Raw genomic sequence first — 19297 nt, 5'->3', positions numbered from 1 at the left:
CTCCATTAAAGTCAAAGCATTTATGGCCTGGGAGGATGACTGAAGTCCTACTTCCTAACTTCACCCCAAAGAGTAAAGCACAGACTGCTGTGCAAAGAGCTGCGTCTCCTGTGAGGGCCCCTGCATCAGTGTTTCTGGAACCTCCACAAATATAGCTTGGTACCTGCGACTGCCCTCAAATCCTCTTCTGATGAGAAACCTCCTTTTGGTGCTTCCGATTTCCTCCACACTCTAGAAGTCAAGTGGTGAGCCACAGGAGTGGCAGCTGTCTCGGTAACTGCAGGTATGAAGCAGATGCTAAAAGGCAGAGTTAGGTGCCCCCCGACCCCCCCCCAGCACTGAGTGTGGGCCTACTGTGCGCCAGGCAGGGGCCAGTGCAGGGGGACCACTGTCACACTGACCCAATCAACGACAAAGCCAGCAACAAAGAGGGGCACGCCTGTCCCCAGGAGACGCAGGTCTGCTCACGCTCCTCTGGCTGGCTGTACCCCACTGCTCCTCTAGGCCTACACCTCCCACAAGGCAGAGTGGTCGTACAAGGTGAGTACCAACATATCTTTTGTCCCACATTTCCAGGAGAATTGACTTAATGCGCTGTTGAATGCTGCCGTACGTCATTTTTAAATCTCTTAGTGCTTTTGATTTTTCAGTCTGGTAGTTGCCTTAAAAGAAAGTCTTTGTATACACATGCTGAACATGAGAATATAATTCTCCTGACCAAAAAGATTTACAGTATTCATCATTCAACTTTTTTATTTACAATAAAATGTGACAGTCTTTACGGGCTTCCACGCAGATTTCACCTGTGCGCTCAGCATCGCACTCCATCCCGCGGCGCAGCCGGTCGTCACTCGAGCTGCTTGCCGCCCTCCGCCTTCTGGTCCAGTCGGCTCTTGTTGCTCTTCACCATGTAGATGAAGTAGGCGAGCGTCTCTTTCTCATTCACGGGTATGTTCCTGAAGTGTCGGCTGACGGTCTATGCGGGGGGAAACACCAGAGTCTGTTAAAGCATCGCCTACATCAGGGCCACAAATCCTGCACCATGCAACAAGAGGAAGCAGGGGTTGGCGTCTAGAACTAGGAAGGGGTTTGGATCGCTGCAGGACTCAGACGCCCTTCTCCCCCAGGGAGCAGGGTGATTCGGTTTCCAGGCCTCTTAAAGCAGTACTTGAACCCACAACATTGCCAATGTGCAGTTCTGTTTCAGTGGCGACCAACTATCCATCACGGGACAATCTCAAGAGCATCCATAAGGAGGATGAGGCAGGGATGGCTCTGCTTGGCCAGCTGCTGCCATCACCAGCTCTCAGGCCCTGGTACCACCAGGCAGAAAAGTGTTTTGTTTTTAAAGCGTTATTTATTTGAGAGAGAGAGAGAGAGAGAGAGAGAACGAGCAAGCATGAGAGGAGAGAAGGTCAGACGGAGAAGCAGACTCCCCACAGAGCTGGGAGCCCGATGTGGGACTCAATCCATGGGCTCTAGAACCATGACCCGAGCTGAATGAAGGCAGATGCTTAACCCAGTGAGACACCCAGGTGCCCCAAAAAGTGTCTTTTTAAAACTGTGTCAAATGAATTGCCAATTGGATAGATATAAGTATTTGACCCAAGAATTCATCTAAGTAGTACACAGCTGCCTCTTGAAAGACGTATCACATTTGAAAAATAATTCATTTACCGCGCACTCCTGACACCTGGCTTTGTTTTACAAGTCCTGAGAATGCAGGTCTGCGCCTGCCCCGCCTCACCCACCATTTTCAGCAGGGCGAATGCTGGCAAACGGGTAACGTGACCTTACGGTAGGGAGGAGTTGTGCACTTCTATCTATCTTTTGTCTAGACGCTGTGGAAGGAAATTTAAGAGAGAATGATGTATCGGCAAGAAATCCCTAAAGGAAAGACCAAAAACCAAAGGGGCTGTCACCCTTTAAGGAAATTTCTGAATGGACTGAGGGGGCTGGGACAGATCAAGAGTCCGAGAACTAGCGCTACAGAGTGGTGACCTCTGGATGGAAGCACTATATTTCTCTTTTTTCCACTTTCCCCATTTTCAACAGTAGGCAGAAAAGCACATTTTAAAAAGAGGGTAAGAGTAACCTGCACAAATGCCACCAGGACAGCAGTATCAAGCCAGGCTGTCAGTATGTTCCAACAAGGGCCAAGAGAGCATTTCTCCCCTTGCCTAACTGTCTTAAGAGCTCAGGGTAGGAGAAAAATTTCTTGGGTTCTATTCATTATAATAAATCTTCCATTACCAACATCAGAGAAGAAGAAATCAAAGGAAAAACTGAAGAAGAAGAAGAACAGTTCCTACAGAACTGGAGCAATTGTTTTGGGGTGATTAGTCTGACACACCTGATGGGCAGGAAGGACCGTATTTATGCAGAATCTTACAAAACGAGATTCAAACAAATGCACCAACAAAAGCATGCTCAGGACTTATAATCAGGAGCCTCAAGAGTCCAGGCTCAATTCTGCTACTAATTTGCCATCTGATTTTAAGCAAGTCTTTTCCTCTCTTGGTGCCATGGTTTCTTTCATAGAAAGAGGACCTTTCCAGGGCCTAGATTCTAGGGGATTCTAGACTGTAGGAGAGAGGGAACAGGGCATTACTTGCAGAGCTACAGAGGGCATTAGGATCAACATGCACAGCAGCAGGCAGAACCAAGATCACCATCAGAAGCATAGTGGTGGCTCTCTCTTTTTGCAGTGCAATTTGTCTACCTACTTCTGCTAACTGGGCCTTATTGAAGCCTGGTCTGGTCTGTAATTTGTAGTGTCGTTTATAACGCCGTAGAGTGTTCACCTGCAGCTGGAACAGATCAACCTGGAGAGAAGAGGAGAAACATGTTATCCATCACCTGACTAGCCACGGCTCACCGAGAGCACACTATGTGCCCAGCACTACACTAGGATGGACGGGGTGGGGAAGAGGACTACAGAGACGTCTTAGAAATGGTCCACTGAGGACTATTAACTGGCTGGGAGGACAAAAAAAAAAAAAAAAAAAAATCAAAACCCAAACAAAACAGTGGAAAAGAGTTCTAGCTGGGGAGGGGTGGTCCCAGGAGGCTCACGGAAGCCACAAAGCTTAAGCTAAGGAGAACAGGGCTAGACTATGGAATGAGAGAAGACCATGAGCGCAGGAAGCCAGGAGATGAAGAGACAGAATCAGGTGTCATTGGCAATCACGATGGGTTTAAAAGGTGAGACTGAAGGGCAGCATGTCTTGAAAAAGCAGAAGGAGCGACACAGGTGGTGGGGGGGACGTTCAGGAAGATGGATCTAGTGGTGGTTTGTAGGGAAGACTGATGGGCGGGCAGGCGACGCTGCTGTAGCGGCGATCAGAAATGAGATGCTTAAGTTGAGCTTTGGAGGCTGCTAATACCGGAGGGGCACACCAAGCACTGGGAACAAAGGTAAACCCAGACAGGCATCCTGGAGGAAGATAGGCCTGAGCTTGGTAGCGGACCGTATGGTGGGGCGTGAGGAAGGACTGCAGGAGGTACTGCTGTTCCCGGAGTTCTTCCCTAGGCTCAGCCTTCAGGTGCTGGAACCCTGAACAACTCTCCAGAGAAAACTCGAAAGCTACTGTGGCCAATGTACAAATCAGCAGGTTAGGTTGGGGATCTCTGCAGATGACTGGATAACAGAGGGAAAGGACCCCCCCTTCTTTTTCTAACACAGGAAGAGAGGAAAGCTGCACAGTCATGAAGTATTGAAGGCCCAGACATTGGGCTGCTTTTACCTGCCTCTAAAAGAGATGTTCTTGCTTCAGGCAGGTGGAGGGCACTTAAAAACAAAATGAATGATCAATATGAGGGACCAAAGTCCTTCATTCTTTTCAAAACATTCCTCAAACCCCCTTTTTTTTTTTTTGTAAAAAGCAATGAAATTGAATACATCCATTTCTTTATGAAATAATACTACTAATGCTGAAGGCAATAGAAAAAGGCTGTAAACCAATACTAAGAAAGGAACACAGGGAGGGGTGGAGGGAAAGGACCCTATTTTCAGGTTTTCTCCACATCCGCAGACAAAGGCCCGCCTACTCTTTCTATTCCTACGCAGTCATTTCCACTCTGAGCGCTAACAGGCGGTTGCCTTGTGAAATATTCACGTGTCAAATATTCAATGTACATTACAAACGGGTTTTCTTCTGCTGAGTCTTAAGTGAAAACAACTTAGACAGAAAGAAAATCCAATACTCCTTCCTGTAGCCTTGCTCAAGAGGCACCAGCACCTTGAAAGTTCGAGAAGCCTAGGTCTCATCGTCCAGTGCAACGGTTCTTAGCAAAGAAGGGTTTTGCCCCCAGAGCACATCTCTAATGTCTGGAGGCGTTTTCTGGAAGGTCACTACTGTGGTGACTGGCATCTAATGGGTAGAATCCAGGAATGCTGCTAACGATGCACAGGACAGCCCCCACCTCAAAGACTCTGGCCCCAAATATCAACAGTGCCAGGGTTCAGAAACCCTGGGCCCTTATAACTAACTGACTTTGGAGTGGCTCCTGGGGAACCAGCCTGGACCAGGGACCAGAGCTGGTATGAACTGACAATGTACACCTTTCTTTTGCAGATCAGAAAACAGAGGGCCAGGAACTCCTCCCAATCCTTACAAAGCTCAGTCTCCAACTCTAAAGGCAAAAAAAAAAAAAGTTTTAAGAAACTTGACATTGTGGTTATATTCCAGAATGTATCAGGGGCTTCTTGCCCTGGTGCACAGGGCAGTGGCTGGAAGACCCCGAACTCTATGTGTGACCTCGGGTCTCCATGCCTGTCTGTAAGATGGGGCAGTGAGACTGACTGATTTCTAAGTTTTCAGCTCTCAGATTCAGTATTACCATGATTCTATGATTTGCTTTTCAAATAAACCACAGCAAACAAAGGGGACTAAAATTATTTACTCCAAAAAGCAGACCAGGCCAGAGATAAGGATCACATTAGAACCCACTTTTCCAGCTTTCTCAAGCAGATTTCTTTGACTTTTACCTCAGGAATGTCAGTGTCATGCTCAGGAGAATCTCCGCCATCGTCGCTTGTCTTCCTCTTCCTTTTATTTCGTACACTCTGGATGAAATTTTTGTGGAAGTCGCAGATATACAGGTGCCGTACCTGATGGGAAGCAAATTAAAGTGAGACTTGCCAGTTCCACGGGAACAGCAACAGGCAGCTCTCGGGCCACGGGGCTTCTCTCCTTTGCAAGGCATTGAAGAGACAGAAGGAAGAGCAACGTGAAGACCCTAATTTCCAGGAGTTTACTGTTGAGTTGTAGAACGAGAAGCCCACAAAGGGACACAAATACTACCATCATACGGGGCAATAGCTCATAGAAGTCCCCCCTGAAGGCCAGAGACAGTAGGTGGCCGGGGTTCACCAAAGGGAGAGACGCTTGTGGCTGGGATAGTCAGTGTTTTGGTCCCTGACTAAAGAGGATTTATGGGTAGACAGGAAAGATTCTGAACTGGAAGAGGAGTCAAGACTTAAGAAGAGTTTCAAATACAGACTGCAAGGAGATTCGGCGGTAGGGGACACGAGAACAGCTTAGACTTTCCTTCAGACAAGAGAGAGTCCCCCAAAGTTTTAGAAGTGGGGAGTGATGTGACCTATAGGAGATGCGAATTTACAGCAGGCTGGAAGGCAATGTCCCAGGAAGGAGGAAAGAAGGGACAGTGGTAACGGGGAGACCGGACTTCCCACTCTGACACTGACAATAGCTACTACTGTAGGAGGACCTCTCTCTGAAAAATGTTATTCCTGTGTATCCCAGTTATACTTCTCGCACCACCACACATATGTTCCACAAAGAGAAGTGGAAAGAGATGCAGAAACTCTCCTTCTCCCAGAAACCACATGAAAGAAGCTGGATGTTCCTACCTACCTTTTTTCCCCTCACTTTAAAGCATTCATAATTTGAGGATTTTTATTTTATGTACAATGAGATGGCATTAAGGTAGGTATCTTGGATGACCCATTCAAGGAAGTTCACTTAATCCAACTTAATGAAGCCTATATCCTCCGCATACTGACGGAAACACTGGCGGCACATACTGAGGCCGTATTTCCGGATCAGAACACGCCGGTCTGAGCAGACGTGGCAAGAACGAGAACCCTGGCCAGAGTTTCCTTGGATGGCTCCAGTAGAGCTGCTGGTGACCCATCTTGCTCTCTTGGACGCAATGAGGTGAAAGGAAAGAGCGAGCGCACGCATGCCTCCTGCCAACTTTCTAATGCAGGCTGGAGGCAAACAGTCAAGTGAAGGCGGCAACTGCAGCTGAGAGGTGAACGTGTTTTTATTTAAGAATGTAAGCACCAGGGGAGCCTGGGGGAGTCACTCTAAACCCTACCAGAAACGAAATGCCTGTGTAAATGCCTTGGGGTTGTTGACACTGGAACAGATGCTAAACAAATGTTCTTGAGAGACTTCTGAATTTGTATTTATTCCCTAAATTCTTTTTTTTTTTTTTTTTTTTTTTTGACAGAGATCACAAGTAGGCAGAGAGGCAGGCAGAGAGAGAGGAGGAAGCAGGCTCCCTGCGGGGCAGAGAGCCCGACGCGGGGCTCGATCCCAGGACCCTAGGATCATGACCTGAGCTGAAGGCAGAGGCTTTAACCCACTGAGCCACCCAGGCGCCCCTATTCCCTAAATTCTTAAGACAAAAGTAAGCTGATTGGAAGCCAGCATTGATTCAGACCTCTGCATGGAGAAAATAATGAAAACTGCGTTTTAGTCGGATGAATCAGCACCTTCATTGGGTTGGATTGGTGGGTCCAGGGCATTTTCTGGTTTACTCTGTGGCCTTGACCTGCAGACAGCAGGCACTCTCTAAGTGCACCAGCGCCAGCACGCGCCGTCCCTCCTGTCTGAGAGCAGCGTGGGCCAGCAAAAGCCACCATTTACATATGGTCACAAATTTGAGTAGTTTGGCTGGAGTCCACTCTGTCAAAGGACTTTTGGACACAGCCTGTGTCACTGTCCCAATGAACCTCTCCTAGTCAATGCACAGACCACTGGCCATGCTGTCACCAGGGAAGAAAGCATACTACTCCTCCCTGATGGGAAGCTGGCCCTCATACTGGCTAGTTCCATATGGAAACTCTGAGATAAAGTAGCTGCTCAACTTTGTAGAGGGACACACGTGGTAGGAGAACAGGTGATTTCCTGAAGCTGTGGCTGGGAGGTTTTAGGTCAGGACACTAGAATAATGGAATTCTGGATGGAAGAGAACTTAGCAATCACCACTATAACCCCACTGGCCCCAATCTCATTTTCTACAGAGATAAACGGAAGCCACACAGATGCTGTTATGATTTGGCCAAGGTCACCCAGGCCTTCTGACCCCTCGTGCATGTCCTTTCCTGCTCCAGCATTTTCTTTTCTTTCTTTTTTAAGAATTTATTTATTTATTTGACAGACAGAGATCACAAGTAGGCAGAGAAGCAGGTGGGGGTGGGGAGAGCAGGCTCCCCACTGAGTAGAAAGCCCATGTGGGGCTCGATCTCAGCACTCTGGGATCATGACCTGAGCCAAAGGCAGAGGCTTTCACCCACTGAGCCACCCAGGTGCCCCATACCCCAGCATTTTCTTTATACTCTTCTCAACTTCTACTTTTCTCCAGAATAAAGCAGAAAATGTCAATTGGAGGAATGTTTGAAAGCATGTTATGTATCAATAGCTCATAGAGCACAGCCAATGTCTACATGAACTGAGTGTAAGCTGCCTGAGTCGGATTTCCGGTGCTATTATTTTAAAAGGTTCTCTGCTAGGCCCTTTTACAAGATAAACAGTCATTATTTCTCCTTCACCCTTTTCAAATATGTACTGGTTTTCAGAAATTTCAGAGCTCAGTGGCCTTTGGGGGCTGGAGGTAGAGGAAGGAGGGTGGCAGCAAAGACTCCAGTGTTTTTCTTTTCTCTTTCACTTTCTGCAACAGCTAAAAATTCTCATAACATGGCAGTTTCTTAGATTGAATTCCTGCCCAAGCCTGTGAGAATGAAGTAGAATCACCTTCAGAAATAATGATTCTGCACCACCACCTAGAAACAAATTGTGAGTAATTCCACCTTGAAACACTACTCCTCCAGAGCGTCACTTTTGGGGAACTCCAGTGCCAGGCTCATGCTGCTTCTGTCGTAGGCAGTGTGTGTGAAACCACCAACATAGCTCAACACAGGTTTCCCGGCGGGGTCACTGGGTAAATGGAGCCCCAGTGGCAGCAGCACAATTGCTCAGATGTCATGGCATCCAAGGATTTAAAAGAGCTGGAAATTAATTTCTTTCTTTTTCTTTCTTTCTTTCTTTCCTTCCTTCCTTCCTTTCTTTCTTTCTTTCTTTCTTTCTTTCTTTCTTTCTTTCTTTTTCTTTTTTTTTTGAGGACTGGAAAACATTATAAGCTGCTCAGGCAAAGGCTCCCAACCACCTACACAATAGGTAGGCAGCGTTTCCAAGAGGATGAACTCACTGCTGTCTTAGAATTAGGCACTTCATTTCAATATGTGTCCTAATCTGGACCTCCTTAGTGTCTAGCCAGTTGTTTGCTCTCCCGTGAATTCCTTTCATTCATTCATTGACAGAGATTTGTAGTAAGAAAGCCATTAACTCACCCCCAGCCATTTTAAAAAACAGCATCTTCCAAGAGTGGCAAATGTACTGCAATTGTTAACATAATACAAATAAATTGCGGGTAGGAGGGAAGAGCCTGGAAGAAGAGGCGAAGATTTTTTATTTATTAAGACTTCATCAATCAAGGCTTATGGCATGGGGCTTGGAAGTAAGTCAGATAATGGATTTAAGAAATTAACCAGCCTCTTAGTCACTGTGTGAGGTTGGCACTGTCACTTCTTATCTCTGGGCCTCAGTTTCAACTGTAAGATCCGAAGCAGAAAAGTGCATGTCTTTTCAGTTTAACAAGCAATCTCTAATTTCCCCCAACAGTGGAATTTTGGTCCTAAAAGAGAATGGATGTTAACCACCTGAGCTTTTAGCTGGGCTACCTGAATATTAAATATCCCCTTAACTCATTTCCAATTCCTAATCACAAGGCAGCCACTTAAAGCTTGCAGCAACAGATGTCAAACTAAAAAGTTCTTAATTGGTTGACAATAGGCACATCTTTAGAATTGTTAACTAGAAGTGGTGAAATCACACAGGGAAAGTTTTCCTATAATTAGGTACCAAACACAGGGCGATTCTATTCAAATTCAAAGCCCTCTCCCCAATGCCTGTCTAAAGAAGCTACCCCTAAGAAAACGGATTTTCTTCCTCCCTGTCACTCGGACTGCAAAAAGCTTCCTCCCAAGACTTGGTCTTGGCCTTATTTCTGCCACATCCTTGAAAATTCCACCTCCCCACAGCTGCATTCGAAGCAGCGAGCTCGGTGACCCTCTGCAGAAGCCGAGGCCGAGGCAGCGGGGTGGGGCGGGGGGAGTGGGAAGTAACTGCCACCTTTCCTCTTCTGAAGGAATAACAGGGTTCCGAGGAGAGAGAAGTTGAAGAAGAGCCGGGTCCCTTCATCACCCCCACCCCAACACTTGCTCCTTCGTGGGCCAACAGAATTAACCCAAGTCTCTCGGCCCCGATATCTAAACCACTACAATAAGCCCTAAACTGCTGTTAAGTCTTCCCAGGCAGGAAAGGTCCTCGGAAGCCCCCCTTCCTCCGCCCCCCCAACTCCCCGGATTTGGGCAGAATCCCAGTCCGATCCCGTCTGCGCTGAAGCGGCCTTTGAAATCCCGAGTGCAACTCCCCAGTTTGCAGATAAAGGGCGGCGAGGCCCAGGGCGGAGAGGGCCAGGGCGGAGAGGGCCCTGGGGTCCGGCCCGCAGCCAGGAACAGGGGCCGGAGGGTGGCGGCGCGCGGGGACCCAGCCGGGGGGCCAGGGGCGGGGGCGGACTCACGCTCTTGTCGATGTCCAGCTTGAGTTTCTTCTGCGAGATGCTCTTCTGGACCCTCTTGCTAAAGGAGGCGTTGCCCGCGGGCCGGACGCAGCGCTCGCCGTCCTCGATGAGGCAGCAGCTCTGGCCGTAGCCCGGGGCGGCGGCGGGGGCGGCGGGGGGCCCTTCGCGGCTGTCCTCCTCGGTGCTAAAGCCGTTCATCTCCCCGCCCCGGGCCGGCCCCTCTGCGGGAGGATCCCCTGTAGGCCACTCTGCGGCCGCGCACCCCGCGGGGCAGGTCGCCGAGGCCCCCGCACCCAAGGGTCCCGGAGTCCGTCTCCAGACCAGGCGCTGCTCTGCCCCGCGCCCGGGAGGCCCGGCTCTGCTCCGCCGCGCTCCGGCTCCTTCGGCCCCCGGCCCCGCGCCTCCGGAAAGCCCCTTGCTCCCCGCTCGAGGCCCCGGGGTCGGATCCCGCGGCTCGCAGGGCCCCGCCGGGGGTCACCCGGAGGCGCCTTCTGCCGGGGGCCCAGAACCGTTACCCTTCGGCGGGGGCGTCCGGGAGGGCGTCCCAGGAAGCAGCCGGTCCCCGGGGACTCTGGACCCGGCTTGCCAGGGGGTTTCGAGGGCCCCCGCCGGCTCCCGCCTTCTTTCGGCTGCGGGGCAAACTCGCCGCCGGGCAGCTCCCCCGGGGTGGCGCGGCCTCCCCGCGCGGGGCCCGGCCTCGAACCCGCGGCGCCCGGGCCCCGGGGCGCGTCTGGCTCGCCCCAGCCCTGCAGCCGCTCGGCTGCGCCCCGAGTCCCGCGGCAGCCCCTGGGCCGCCCGGCCGCCGCCCGCCCAACGCTCGGCACCACAACAGTTCGCTCCCCCGCCCTCCGCGGGACAGCGGAAGTCCCGCCTCAGCGCGACCATTGGCTGCGTTTGCTCTCTGGGCGGGGCCTCGGCCGCCGCTGGCATGCTCCATTGGGCACCTCCGCCGCCAGTCCTCGGCGCCTGGCTACTTCCTGGACTCTGCTGGGATGGGTTCAAAGTAGAGAAAGTGGAAGAGGGAAGAGTTACCCGGTGCGGGCGGGGAATGGGTCCGCACACTGTTCAGGCCGGGGGAGGGATGAGGAGCGGGGGTCTGGGTGGACAGAGGGCCAAACTCCGGGAACAGAGGAGCACATTCGGGGGCGTACAGAAGTGCAGACGTGGGCGGGGGTGCCGAGGGACAAACATAGGGAGGGGTATTTGAGGGGGGACCTTACGGGGATAGAGGTTCTGCCATGAGAAGGACAGACAGGGTAAAACCGAAGAACCAGGCTTCAGAGGACCCGCAGACCGGTGGGACGTAGGGTGGATGAAATAAGACAGAAAGCCAGACATGGCGGGAAAGACAGGGACAACCCGGTACAGATACGTGGAAAGACATGCAAAGGAGATGATGAGGGACTGATGGCGGGTATTGCAAGGTAGTCGGATGCTTGAGGGCGGCGGAGACTTCAGACTGTAGAGACTGGTACTGGCTTCGTGCGCGCGGAAAGAGGAGGAGAGGGAGGAAGAAAACCCCTAGGGGCCTTGGTTAACCCCTCGGCTGGGAAGAATCGGAAATCATTATAAGGGCTAGAGGGCGGACTCGGTGAACCGCGGGGAAGAGGAGGGGTTGCGGAGCACGCGGAGAAAAGGTTGGGGGTGGGGAGGATCAAGGGCCAATCTCCGCATAGGGAAGGGCTTGCGGTGTGCTGAGTCCCTCCCTGGAGCTCTGTAAGCCGTAGCTTCTATTTCAGCCTCCTGGTCTGCCTGCAAGGTGACCGTGCCCTACCAACACTCTGAGCTTGGGGTTCGGCGCCAGGGCATCACACACACTTAAAAAGGCCTTGGGGAAATCTAGTCTAGCACCCCATTAGGCCATCGCTGAGTGACAAATGAGGGCCTGTGGCCGGTCGTAGGGACTAGACCAGGGTCATGCTGTCATGCAATCATTTAGGGATGGGTAGCATTGACGGGGGTGGGGGGGGGGGGGGAGGGGGGAAGGGGGGAGAGGGGGTACGGAGGGGCGAATGTTAGGTGTGTTGGTGTACCTATTTTGGTAGTACTAGCTGGCTTGGCGTTGAAGAGGCTTCTGGTTTGCGTCCTGATGAAAGAGGGAAGCCACCAGTTTCCATGTTCAGAAGCAGATGCCCTGTGATCTTAAATTTTCTTCAATGACTTTAACCGTATTTGTATGCTCTAGCCTAGTAATTTCACATGTGGGATAGCCATTTTAGGAAATTGGCCTACCAGAGAAAAAATAAAACGATGATGTCCGTTGTAGGATTATAACAGGAAAATTGAAAAAGAACCTCAAGTTCCACAAGAGAAGTGGTTAAGTAAACTAACATCTTCAGAATGAGATATTTTGTGATGTTTTCCACATTTAAGGTAGTTTCAACATCAATGTAAATTTTTTCTATATATAATAATTCATCATTAACTCTTCAACAAAGAATTGATGAGTTGGAGAAGTGCTCTATTCATGTTAAGTTAAAAATGCAGGATATAAAATTGCATATGGGATATGATGTGTGTACATCTAAGTTAAAAAAAAAAAGGGAAAAAGCAAAGCAACTATTTGTGCATCAAATGTACACCAAAGTACTAATAGTAATTACTTGTGGGTAGCGGAAATATGGCTGATATTTTTCTCCTTTTGGTCTACTTTGCATTTTCCCCAACAAGCATTTATTGCTTTTGTAGTAGGAAGAATAGAGTGAAAAGTAATGTAAAAAAAGGCACGGTTTAATAAAATCCCTCACTCAGAGTTCATACATTCGGAAGTAAATTATCCAGCATATTATGTACACTCATTTCAGGGTTGGCCACAGGAGAAGGATAGAACATAATCGCTACCCTAAAAGAGAGTATCTTCTAGTAGGGGAGCTCAGATACATATACAAAAAACAGCTGGGTATCCGTACGAGTCAGCATGTGATGTTGGTTCCAAAGTTGACCCGTATGGGTGAGTGCTCTACAATTCCCACATATATTTCACCCTTACATTTTTTTTTTCAATACCCCACTTGCATCCAGCGCCAGGCTGCTACAATACACACAGCTTCCTCAGCACTAGCTTCCCCTGGCATTGCCCCTAGAGCAGGGGAGGACGACAGACAGGTGACTTTTCCTTGGGTGCTCTTTTCAGCCCTAGGGGTATTGGCTGCTCCTTATCTGTTATTTCTGTATTCTGTAGAGTTCTCTTTACTCTCTTTTACTACAGTACCCTGTTATAATTAATAACCACATTAATTTTCCTCCTTTCAAATTGCAGTGTGGTTTCTCTCTCCTAATTGGACCCAGGCTGATAACCCCAACCTCTGTGTAATTTTTTGAGCAGGGGGTGGGCATATGCTTTTAACTACCCCTATATACAATCCTAGAGGCTTCCTTCCAGGAATATTTTATCGTAAGTTCTCCCCCATGTTATTATGTAGTTTAGTTCCAAATAGCAATATTTGGAAAAAATTCTGATTCCTTTGCTAGGGGAGTAAATCCGTAACTCCAGAAAGGAAATATAAATATTCAGATAATGAAGAAATGAATAGAGAGAAGCTTCTGTGATTCTTGGTCTGCTTTGTCTAGGATTTGAGATTGTTGAAACGGCCAAGAGAATCTGCTTTGCTACATTTATAAATTTAGGTAATTAATTTACGACAGTTGCTTAAGTGCTTAGAAAGATCTTGCTTTTTAGATTTTCAAGTTGGCCCTGTTGGGCATTTAGAGTGTTTGAGAAAATTAGGCATATTAAATTTGTAATTGTAGTCTGAAATGTCTAAGGAAATTTGATTAATTAAAGCTGTAAGTCTTTGAAATGTTTAAGGAGGACTGAATGTACTAAAACTTCAGAATTAATTCAACAGTAATCAAAGAACAAGTAAAAGTGATCTTATCTTTATACAAAAATCACTAGATTTATAATGGAATAACAAGATTTGTCAATTGAACATAAGGCCTTTGACAAAAGCTAGGTTTTATAATGGGCAACTTGAGTCTGTAGCTGTAAGATTCTTTTCCATGCCCAAATCTACCTCCAGATATTTAAAATCACAGCTGTATAAACCCAACCTTATAGTTCTAGCTGAGGCCTCTCTTCTGAGCTGCAGAAAGCAACATCCAGTTCTTTGCTAAGACGCTCCAGAGGCATTGCAGACCCAGATGTTCAAGTTAGAAACTTTTCTGTTCCCTGAATCTTCTTAACTATGCAGCCTGTACCCCTTGATTCTCCCTTCCTTTCACCCCACTCAAAGCCCACCCATCATCGAAGCACATTCTTCTCCTTCCAAAAGGTATTTAGAAACTGTCCCCTTTGCTTCATACCCTATGGCCAGCAGCACTAGTGGAGGCCACCATCATCTTGTGCCTACAATGCATCACTGGCCTCTGAGCTGGTCCCTAAACCACTCTCTTCTGACAGAGCCTCCATACAAACCAGCCTTGCTGCACACTTCTTAAGGCCCTGTGCCAGCTTTCCAGTGCACTCTGACAGTTCCAGCTGCTATCTCTTGGCTCTGTTGCCCTGCCCCAGCTCTGTTATTCTGCCCCAAGTTCCTCAAATAAGCTGAACCCCACCCTACCCCAAGGTCTTTGCATTTGCATTTAGCTCTACCTGGAATGTGGTTCTGCTTGCTCCACCTGACCCACAGCTGGCTCCAGCTTTCAAGTCTTAGTGTATTTTTTTTTTTTTTTTTTTTTTTTAGAGAGAGGGAGAGAGATGGTGGAGGGGCAGAGGTGGAGAGGGAGAGAGAGAGAGAGAGAGAGAGGAGAGGGAATCTTAAGGAGGCTTAGTGCAGAGCCTGATGTGGGGCTCGATCTCACAACCCTGAGATCCTGACTGGAGCTAAAATCAAGAGTCAGATGCTTCACTGATGTACCCATTAAAGTGCCCCCTTCAAGTCTTAATTTAAATGTCACCTCTGCAGAGAGCCTTCCCTGATTAAAAGGAATTCCCTCCCCCATTGCCCATTGCTATTCTCCTTTCAGTGTCTTTTCTTATTAGCACTCACCACAATGTGCAATTGTCCCCATTTCGAATATTAAAACTCCATGAAGGCAAGGACCGGGTTTGTCCTGTTTGTTGTAGCTCCAGGGCACATGACACTAATTCTCCAGTTCTGGTGGCTAATAAGAATGGGACTCAGCAAGCATTTTTCAATGAATCACTTTATTTTTTCAAAAAAGATTTGTTTATTTATTTGACAGAGAGCGAGCACAAGCAGGGTGAGCGGCAGAGGGAGAGGGAGAAACAGACTCCCTGCAGAGCAGGGAGGGAGCCCAATGACCTGAGCCGAATGCAGACGCTCAACCCACTGAGCCACGCAGGCGCCCCTCAACAAATTACTTTAAATATATCCAACTATACCAAAAAATTTATTAAGTAACAAAAAAGATACAAAGCAGTATGCAGAGTATAAATTCCATTTGTTTTTCTGAAAAGGTTTATACACAAATACATATTTTATGGAAACACAAGAAACTAGTCATTGTGGCTGCCTCCACAGTGGGAACTGTAGGACAAGGGAAGAAAGGTAAGAAGAACTTAATTTTTATAACCTCTTTTCCTATTGCATATTTTACAATGTGCCTATATTTCTTTTGCAATAATAAAAAACCATCCTTTGGTATTATTTAGTAAGAAATATGGAATACCAAAGAAATTGGAAGAATCTCAGATAAAGGATAGTCATTTAATTTTAATTTTAATTAATTTATTTTTATTTATTTTTTTAAAAAGATTTTATTTATTTATTTGACAGAGAGAGACACAGCTAGAGAGGCAACACAAGCAGGGAGAGTGGAAGAGGGAGAAGCAGGCTTCCCGCCCGAGCAGGAAGCCAGATGCGAGGCTCCATCCCAGGACTCTGGAATCATGACCTGAGCCTAAGGCAGACCCTTAATGACTGAGCCACCCAGGTGCCCCTGTTTTTATTTTATTTTTTTAAAGATTTTTATTTATTTATTTATTTATTTATTTATTTTTAGATTTTATTTATTTGTCAGAGAGAGAGGGAGAGAGAGCGAGCACAGGCAGACAGATTTTTATTTATTTGACGGAGGTCACAAGTAGGCAGAGAGGCAGGCAGAGAGAGAGGAGGAAGCAGGCTCCCCGCAGAGCGGAGAGCCCAATGCTGGGCTGGATCCCACGACCCTGGGATCATGACCTGAGCCGAAGGCAGAGGCTTTAACCCACTGAGCCACCCAGGCGCCTCCCCCCTTTTTATTTTTTTAAAAAGATTTTATTTATTTACTTGAGAGAATGAGAGAGAGAGAGAGAGAAAGAGAGAGAGAGCATGAGCGGGGTGAAAGGGGACAGAGGGAGAAGCAGACTCCTCACTGAGCAGGGAACCTGACTCGGGGCTGGATCCCAGGACCTGAGCCATAGGCAGCCACGTAACCTACTGAGCCACCCAGGGGCCCCAAGTGCAGTCCTTTAAATGGAATAGATTTAGCTTTATGAAAAACCCACAATATTGTCCTTATTTCCTCATCTTGCTGAGGACCTGTGAAAGCTTCCCCTGACTCTGGCACTTGACAGGCATCGGCCATGGGCCAATGGTAGCCACTGACGTTGTGGGCAAGAGTAAAGACCCTGGTTTGAACTCTGGCTCTGCCACTTCACTAGCTGTAGGACCGCTGACAGCTCACATGAAGCCTATGAGTCTCCATTTTCTTCATCTGTAAAATGGTGTGATAATAGTACTTCTCTGATGGGGCGATTGTGAGCATCTAATGTGTTATTGTAAAGCACTTGGCACAGTGTTGTCTCGTACCCAGTAAATGTTCATCCATTACACGCTGATGCCCCTAAACTTCCCCTTATACCCAAGCTGAGATTTCTGCAGGTTAGGGAAGGAGACATCATCTTGCCGGATGGCAAGGCTGTGCTCAGTTTTCACTCAGGCAGTCACCATATCCATCAGCGCAGCAACAATTGGGAGACTACTTGATTATTTTATTGTATCTTAACCTCATCTTAAAAAATTTTGTAAGAGGAGGGACGCCTGGGTGGCTCAGTGGTTAAAGCCTCTGCCTTCAGCTCAGATCATGATCTCAGGGTCCTGGGATCGAGTCCCACATCGGGCTCTCTGCTCAGCAGGGAGCCTGCCTCCTCCTCCTCTCTCTCTCTGCCTGTCTCTCTGCCTACTGATCTCTCTCTATCAAAATAAAAAAATAAATAAAATTAAAAAAACAATTTTTATAAGAGGAAAAATCAAGTACCAATAGTAGTGATAAGAAGTGTGTGTATATCAAGAGAGTGAACAGGGGCGCCTGGGTGGCTCAGTCAATTAAATGTCTGCCTTCAGCTCAGGTCATGATCCCAGGATCCTGGGATGGAGCCCCGTGTCAGGCTCTCCGTTGAACCTGCTTCTTCTTCCCCTGCTCTCCCTGCTTGTGCTTTCTGTGTCAAATAAATAAATAAAAAATCTTTTAAAAAAAAGTGAAGAGACAACCAACAGAATGGGAGAAACTATTTGCAAGTCATACATACAATAAGGTACTTATATGAATATATAATGAACTCCTATAATTCAACAATAAAAAAGACAAGGCAATTAAAAAGTGGGTAAAGGTTTTTTTTTTTTTTTAAAGATTTTATTTATTTATTTGACAGACATAGAGAGACACAACTGAGACCACTCCGGCACCCGTTTATTTATTTTTAAGCACCAGCGTCCATTAAAGCATTTTATTTGCATGCATATATTACATTTGGGGCTCTATCTCACAACCCTGAGATGACGACCTGAACGAAGAAAATCAAGAGACGCTCAACCAACTGAGCCATCCAGATGCCCCAAGCATCTTTTTTTTTTTTTTTAAAGTAAGCTCTAGGCCCATTGTGGGACTTGAACTCATGATCCTGAGATCAGGAGTCACGTGCTCCACTGGCTGAGTCAGCCAGGCAACCCCTTATGCATGTTTTTTGATTAGTGAAGAAAAATAATCAAATTGGGGATATAGTAGGAAAAGCAGGAAATATATCATCAAAGATTGTATTAAAAAATACAGGTGTAATTGCAACTGATATATTCTTTTTATTCCGTAGGAATAAATGTGAACTGTTGACAAAATAAAGCCATTGTTTGACTCTTTACTTTGGACATTAGTCCCATTTTCAGAAACCAATTATGTATGGAAGTGGGGGTGTATGTGCCTTCAGGGGAAAGCAGAAGATCCCTTTCTGATTCTCCTTCCTTTAACGCTAGATCACCAAACAAACTTCTCCTAACAAAATTACTCCTAAGGAGTAATTCAGCTGATTCTAGGAGGTTGCACATAAATATTGATAAATTAATGACCTACATTAAATAATTTGTCTTTAAACCGAAATACACATAAAACAAGGTTATGCGGTTCTTGTTGTGGGCCGAGGCTCACGGGAGCCCACCTCTGTACTTGCCTTAGGGGTGTGGTTCAATATTTGCGAATTCAGTGTTTGCAGTGATGAGATAGAACACTGTTCTATCTTTGTTCACAGTGAACAAAGGGAATGAGTTGTGTATCAGGAGAAGTGCCATGAAGGAGGCTACACAGTTGCTCAGCATGACGAGAATGATGTGTGAGGAGGTATATTCTTGACAGGGTGGGCTGGAAGTTTCTTGGGAGAGGGGAAAGCTAAGATAGGACTCAAAGTATGGAAAGAAGCTGCCAGGTGGATAAGTATATCCTAAGTGGTGGGACCAGCAGGGGTCTGGAGGTGACAAAAGACTTGGCCTGCGGGGTCTGGAGTCCTGCTGAAGAGGTGGTGGAGAAGCAGACAAGGGCTGCTCTGGAAGGACTGTTAGGACCTAGCTAAAAAGTTTTCATTTTCTCCTAGAGGCCTAGGGTAAAGTTACAAGCAGTGCAGCAGTAATCAGGTGTCGCTGGGCCCTTGTTTGTTTCCACCACTAGGCTGAGGAGGTCACTGATTGTCCCTTATTCACCTCTGTATTTCCAGGGCTGAGGACAGAGCTGGGGCCAACTACTGTGGCACAGAGCGTGGACCACTGCGGGCCCACAGTGTGTATTTCAGTTTGCTTTTGTCGTCTGAAGGACCAAGCCTGGGGATTCTGCAGCTGTAGCTGTCAAGAAACTGTCCCAGGGACTTTCCTCACAATGTGGACAACCCCAGGATTCAGGCCTCGGCTTCCCAGGCTGAGAGGCCAATGGTGGGTGAGCTTAGCGCTCAGCTCCAGCAAAGGCAGACCCGTCATCCCCTTCCTCCCATCCTTAGGCAGGAGCTGGCAGGAGATCAGATGCTACTTCAGTTCCAAGGGGCTCATGAACAAAAGCTACCAAGTTGCTTAGAAACCTGCTTTTCTGAGGGTTCACCAGGTTTTCCTTTGTTTCTATGGCATTGTGTGTGTGAGTGTGCATGACCACGCTGAGGGCCATCACCCCGCCAGGTCTGCAGCAAGTGGGACCGGAACGTGAGAAC

General features: G+C 47.7%; 1 protein-coding gene, 1 long non-coding RNA gene and 1 pseudogene across 3 annotated transcripts; 1 reads left to right on the top strand and 2 right to left on the bottom strand.

Annotated features, from left to right (window-relative positions):
• Positions 1 to 726: 726 nt before the first annotated feature.
• SAP30L (SAP30 like) lies at positions 727 to 10688 on the bottom strand. Its single transcript, XM_032851628.1, has 4 exons — positions 9895 to 10688; positions 4991 to 5113; positions 2727 to 2825; positions 727 to 976 (listed from the first exon to the last, which is right to left on the bottom strand). Exons 1-4 carry the CDS (start codon positions 10090 to 10092, stop codon positions 848 to 850), a joined length of 549 nt encoding a protein of 182 aa, XP_032707519.1. The 5' UTR covers positions 10093 to 10688; the 3' UTR covers positions 727 to 847.
• Positions 5891 to 9983, bottom strand: LOC116864228 (annotated as a pseudogene).
• Positions 10689 to 12699: 2011 nt separating the features above from the next.
• Positions 12700 to 19297, top strand: LOC116864229. Of its 2 annotated transcripts, none has more exons than XR_004381971.1 (3): positions 12700 to 12844; positions 15317 to 15407; positions 18818 to 19297. It is a non-coding gene; the product is annotated as an uncharacterized LOC116864229 (long non-coding RNA). The 2 variants fall into 2 exon arrangements; XR_004381970.1 differs by lacking the exon at positions 12700 to 12844 and adding an exon at positions 13412 to 13521.

The sequence above is a fragment of the Lontra canadensis genome, unplaced genomic scaffold, assembly GCF_010015895.1.
Source record: "Lontra canadensis isolate GAN:19392208 unplaced genomic scaffold, GSC_riverotter_1.0 scaffold5, whole genome shotgun sequence".
NCBI lineage: Eukaryota > Metazoa > Chordata > Mammalia > Carnivora > Mustelidae > Lontra > Lontra canadensis.
The sequence above is the reverse complement of the archived record's forward strand: the minus strand, read 5'-3'. Positions and strand labels throughout refer to the sequence as shown.

Bases quoted from the DNA above. Each gene is read 5' to 3' on its own strand.
- SAP30L (XM_032851628.1), bottom strand. From the start codon at position 10,092: ATGAACGGCTTTAGCACCGAGGAGGACAGCCGCGAAGGGCCCCCCGCC. The intron at 2,826-4,990 runs GTAAAAGTCAAA...TCTTCTCTCCAG, and splicing joins ATGACACTGACATTCCTGAG to GTTGATCTGTTCCAGCTGCA. The intron at 977-2,726 runs GTAGGTAGACAA...CCCCCCGCATAG, and splicing joins ATAAGGCCCAGTTAGCAGAA to ACCGTCAGCCGACACTTCAG.